At 26.7% G+C, this 5,090-nt stretch overlaps 1 protein-coding gene across 1 annotated transcript; it reads left to right on the top strand.

The window, feature by feature from the left end:
- The first annotated feature begins 2,211 nt into the window (after positions 1-2,211).
- LOC105625232 (acyl-CoA Delta(11) desaturase-like) lies at positions 2,212-4,725 on the top strand. The gene is made up of 5 exons (XM_012206573.1): positions 2,212-2,470; positions 2,869-2,999; positions 3,066-3,271; positions 4,144-4,329; positions 4,452-4,725. Exons 1-5 carry the CDS (start codon positions 2,212-2,214, stop codon positions 4,723-4,725), a joined length of 1,056 nt encoding a protein of 351 aa, XP_012061963.1.
- Positions 4,726-5,090: the final 365 nt, after the last annotated feature.

Genomic DNA, 5,090 nt, shown 5'->3' with positions numbered 1-5,090 from the left:
TAAAAATTCTATTAATGTAATCGCTTTTTATGATTATGTGATGTTGTCATATAATGTAATTATAAAATAATTTTATAAGTTTATTTTTTTATGTTCAAATATTTTCCCAATATAAACAAAACGTATATGCTACATAATCGTGTTTATAGTTACGACAAAAGTATTAATATTTGAATATTTTTTCCTTTTAAAATAAAATTCTACTTACGAACAACATTTTACAATTAGTTTCTATAACAATAATTGCTCAACCGATAATTGCTTTACGGATAATTGCTAAAATAATTAATTCTTCGAGGTTATCGGTTATATTATAAGTAAGGACAAATCATCATTTGTGCAGTTTGAAGAGGTAGAATATATAGATATTTCAAAAATTACAAATAGAATGTATACTTAAAAAATTAGAAATATTGAAGAATATACACTTTATTTTTGATACTGTGTTCCACTAAACATTACAGTGTGCTATTCCTTATCTTGTATGAACGACAAATTTAATTTTTAATTATTATTTATATCAAAAAAGAATTTCGAAAATGACATTTAAAAAAACAATAAAAAGGATTAAATAAACAGACACGGATCGCTTATCCAATAATTATCTTCCTATTATTAAAAGTATATCCCTTCTAATACAACCAATACTTTAGCACTTAGTTACCTTAGTCAACCTTCCACATTTTTTTTTTAACGATAACGAAATACAGACAATTAAATATTTTAACATCAGAATGATCCTTCCATCATACAAATTAAGTTAATTGTGACATACATAAAAAAGTGGTGTACGTTTTTCGATAATTATACAGGTACGAAAACGTAAGTTAACTTAAGTTAAGATTATCTGATTAATTAGCATACAGTTTTATTAATTATGTGTTAGGAATTGAAACTCTTATATATATTGTTAAAAAACACGATATTAAGAAGATCCTTAAGCTATCTGTATTACCGATTAAATCACAATTTTTGTATAAAAATTATTTTTTTTATAAAATTATGGTTTATAATTGAGCAAATTAAGGTTATTAACAATATATATCACAAATTTATTATACGAAGAAACATATAGTATTGACATATAAAATTGAACGTTTCGGAACACACAGGTTCTTCTTCAACAATAATATGAAAAAAATGATCGATCTCAAATGATTTACATTACATATAATTGCAATGGAATTCAAATGGTTGTGAATAAAGCGATATGTATCCTTAAGCCTTAAATTCCTGTTTTTTGATGTAAGTGCAAATCGATGACGTTATTTTGGATAATGTTCGTCAATATTCAGTGTCGGAAAATGAATCTGAATTGAAGTTCCGGTTATATTACCTATATTATATAATATAAAAATATGATACAATAGATGTCATATGATTAAAATGTAATCAAAAATGTAATTAAAACAAAGTGAGATTTATATGAATAGAATTAGAATTATGTTATATTTAATATTAAATTAATTGTCAAAAGTTAAAACAAGATTATTTTGAATAATAAAAATTAAACAATATTAAAAATCTTTATTTTAAACCGCATATGTGAGAAATGCAATCAATATTAGAAAAATGCCTATTATGGTCGAAGCTGGATTTTTATTGCTTTAAATAATTCAATCTTGAGATTCTTAAATAATTAACAATCTTAAATAATTCTCTCTTACTATATACACTCTATATATATATTTGCATATTGTAATCTTTTTAGAACTGTGCACCGAATTGTTCTTCTGGACTATAAACGTAATTAAAACTACTCTAGTAATCGCGAATTAAATTGACAAGCAATTTAATAATTTGATGCTATCAAACATTATATTATATGAGATGTTAATATGTTAAAACTGTTAATAAATTTATTACGAAAAATATTATCTCGGCCGGGAGTCGAACCCGGATCTCTTGCGTGCGAGCGTCCTAAACCTTTAGACTACCGAGACCTTAGTAATATTTTTCGCAATAATTAGCACATAAAGGAACAACGTCTCTTTAGGCGATGTAAATAAACATTATTTTGTATTATTATCAAATCGACGTTTTAACAACTAACGTTTTTCACCCCGTTTGATATCCCAGTGCAGGCTTATGTGCTCCTTATTATTTTAATTATTAATTTGAAAAAAAAGTTGACAATTATTTGTTACAGTTACTTGTTAATAGCGTGAAGCAGATTTTTTAAATTTTCGATTCAGTAATTCGAAAATAAAGATGGCGTCAAAGATTTTAAGCACAGATTCGAAAACACTCATGAAGAAAAATTTACAAAATGAGGAATCTTTGATTACTACAAAGACGATAGATGAAAATAACAAGCAAAATAGAAGCGAGAGTTATACAAGAAATGAAGTCTGGTTCAAGACAGAGCTGAAATGGATAAACATCGTAACTCTTAGTCTTCTCCACTTATGCTTCATATATGCCTGTTTTACTTTTAACTTTTTCGAAAATCTAATGACAACTGCTTGGAGTAAGTATTCTTTGGAAAATTCTTTCATTAATTTGATTTCCTATTATAAAAAAAACCTATATAATAAAAAAATAAAATTTATCAACGAATTAATCATTAAAATTGTAATGCATGTTTATAAAAAAATGTCACAAATGTCGTTTTTCTGACAGCAGATTTAAAGAAATTACAATTGATTAGATTCGCGATTGAAGAGAGCACGCAATAGAAGCTTAATAATAAATCAACAAACTGCTGTTAAAAATTTCTCATTTCTATTGTACCATATTAATTAAATATGTCATAAATCATCTTGAATTGTCAAATCAGTAAAATCCATACTAGAAATACGGATTATTATTCACAATTTTAAAGCATTTGTAGTGTTCTAATTGCGTTTCGACCTTTATTGTTTCAAGTATATGGCATGATTATAATAGCAGGCTTTGGTGTCACCGGCGGTGTTCATCGTTTTTGGACCCATCGATCTTATAAAGCAAAATGGCAGCTTAGAACTATACTTGCCGCCTGCTATGCTGCGGCTAGCATGGTAAATGAATGTTTATAATTTATATGTTAGACAAAAGAATTTTTTTTTACAATTGTATCCTTTTAGAATGACATATTCGAATGGGTGCGAGATCATCGGGTGCATCATAAATATACTGATACGGATGCAGATCCGCATAACAGTAACCGAGGATTCTTTTTCTCCCATATGGGTTGGTTGATGATGAAGAAACATCCGGATGTGATCCGAAGGGGTTGTGAGATCGATATGAGCGATGTATTGGCTGATCCTATTGCTGTATTTGCTATCAAGTAAGTTTGTGCAGGAAGTTATATAAGTTATACGAAATAATTTTATATTGAAAAAGACAAAAGAACACAAGAAGAAAGAAAGGTATTAAATGTATTAAAGGTACTAAAATGTTTTTGCCGTTTCCTCGGAAAATGTTTATAATTATGATAATTTTATGTAGCCTTCTCAACTTCTTCGAACATAGGACAGTTATGAAATTATATAACCAAATCTGAACAAAATTTGTAATTTGCATTTATTAGGAGTATATTTTCAAAAACAGATATAGAAACTCTAATATCTTTTAAAATGTTGATAATTTTTGTGCTAGATTTTGTCATATATTTTCATAAATGTTGTCTTATAAGAATTTGATTCATTTTGAAAGCATGTATTTAATATTCCGATATTTTTTGCAGCCCCTCCTGGTGAAAATTTTTCTCATAATTTTTATACAAATTGAAACATTTTTCAGAAATACTCAGAAATATTCGAAAAGTTTACATTTTCTCTCAGAATTTTTCACAAATGAATTCTGAAATATTCTGAAATTTCTCATCCCATAATTTTAGAAAAATATTTTTAAATTTTTTAGATTTTATAACATTTCATCAGATGTTATACTTACAAAAAATTTTAGAAATTTCTTATAATATTTCATAATTAACATGGAAAATTCTGAGAAAAGATGTAGATTTTTTGAGAAGTGTTTCAATTCGTATAAAAAATGTGAGAAAGTTATAAAATTATATAGAAATTCTGAAAAATTATATGAAAAATTCTAAGAGAAATGTTCACCAGGATCTTTTAGAAAATCATTTAAATTTTTTTACGTAAGATATAAAACTGTGATAAAAACTACACACCGTAATTAATTAATGCTATTTTTCAGATATTCTTCGATATTAAAATTTATATTCGCTTTCCTGCTTCCGATGATGTTGCCTGTGTATGCATGGAATGAGACTTGGTCTAGAGCTTTCGTGTCGCAGATTTTTATTCGTTACATTTTGGTTTTAAATTTCACATGGAGCGTCAATAGTGTGGCTCATATCTGGGGTTCAAGGCCATATGATGCGTAAGCAAATAATTAATATCAAAATTATTATATTCACATATAATAAATTTGATCTAAAAAAATCTAAAGCTTTCGTCATTTTGTATCGTCGAATAATTTTGTTTCATTTATTTTAATGACAGGCATATAAATCCAACAGAAAGCCTATTCGTTAACTGTGCTACGGTCGGTGAAGGATCACACAATTATCATCATATTTTCCCGTGGGACTATAAAGCTTCCGAGTTTAATGGTTCCATAACCACAAATCTCATTAAATTCTTCTCGAAAATCGGCTGGGCGTATGATCTCAAAGAACCGTCGGAAGAGCTTATAAAAACCGTTGCAATGAATAGAGGTGATGGAAGTCATTCTTTGTGGAAAGCTGTGCCATATTCAGCTAATAAAATTGAATAATAAAAATAACAGTTGTCTCATGATAGCGATTTTTGTGGACCAGTTAACAACAAATGTACGTGATCAAGATAATTTATTAAGTTAATAATATTGTTATAATAATATAATATAATAATATAATAATAATGTTATATAATAATATAATAATAATGTTAAAATATAAACTTGTTTTTTAGATTCCCTAGCACATATTGGTTTTATGTATGTTTCCTAAATAATGTTTATAGAACATTACATATGTTCAGGAAATGTTTATAAAATGTATGAACCAATAGGTGCTACTTGGGTTATAATATATTTCAGTAGAAATAGAGATATTGTATGTATATATATATATATATATATATATATATATATATATATAT

This window comes from Atta cephalotes, assembly GCF_000143395.1.
Source record: "Atta cephalotes unplaced genomic scaffold scaffold00389, whole genome shotgun sequence".
In the NCBI taxonomy this organism is placed as follows: Eukaryota; Metazoa; Arthropoda; class Insecta; order Hymenoptera; family Formicidae; genus Atta; species Atta cephalotes.
This window is presented reverse-complemented; position numbering and strand designations above follow the sequence as displayed.

Coding starts and splice junctions, on each gene's coding strand:
- LOC105625232 (XM_012206573.1), top strand. CDS start 2,212: ATGGCGTCAAAGATTTTAAGCACAGATTCGAAAACACTCATGAAGAAA. Junction 2,471..2,868: donor TCTAATGACAACTGCTTGGA/GTAAGTATTCTT, acceptor TATTGTTTCAAG/TATATGGCATGATTATAATA. Junction 4,330..4,451: donor GGTTCAAGGCCATATGATGC/GTAAGCAAATAA, acceptor TTTTAATGACAG/GCATATAAATCCAACAGAAA.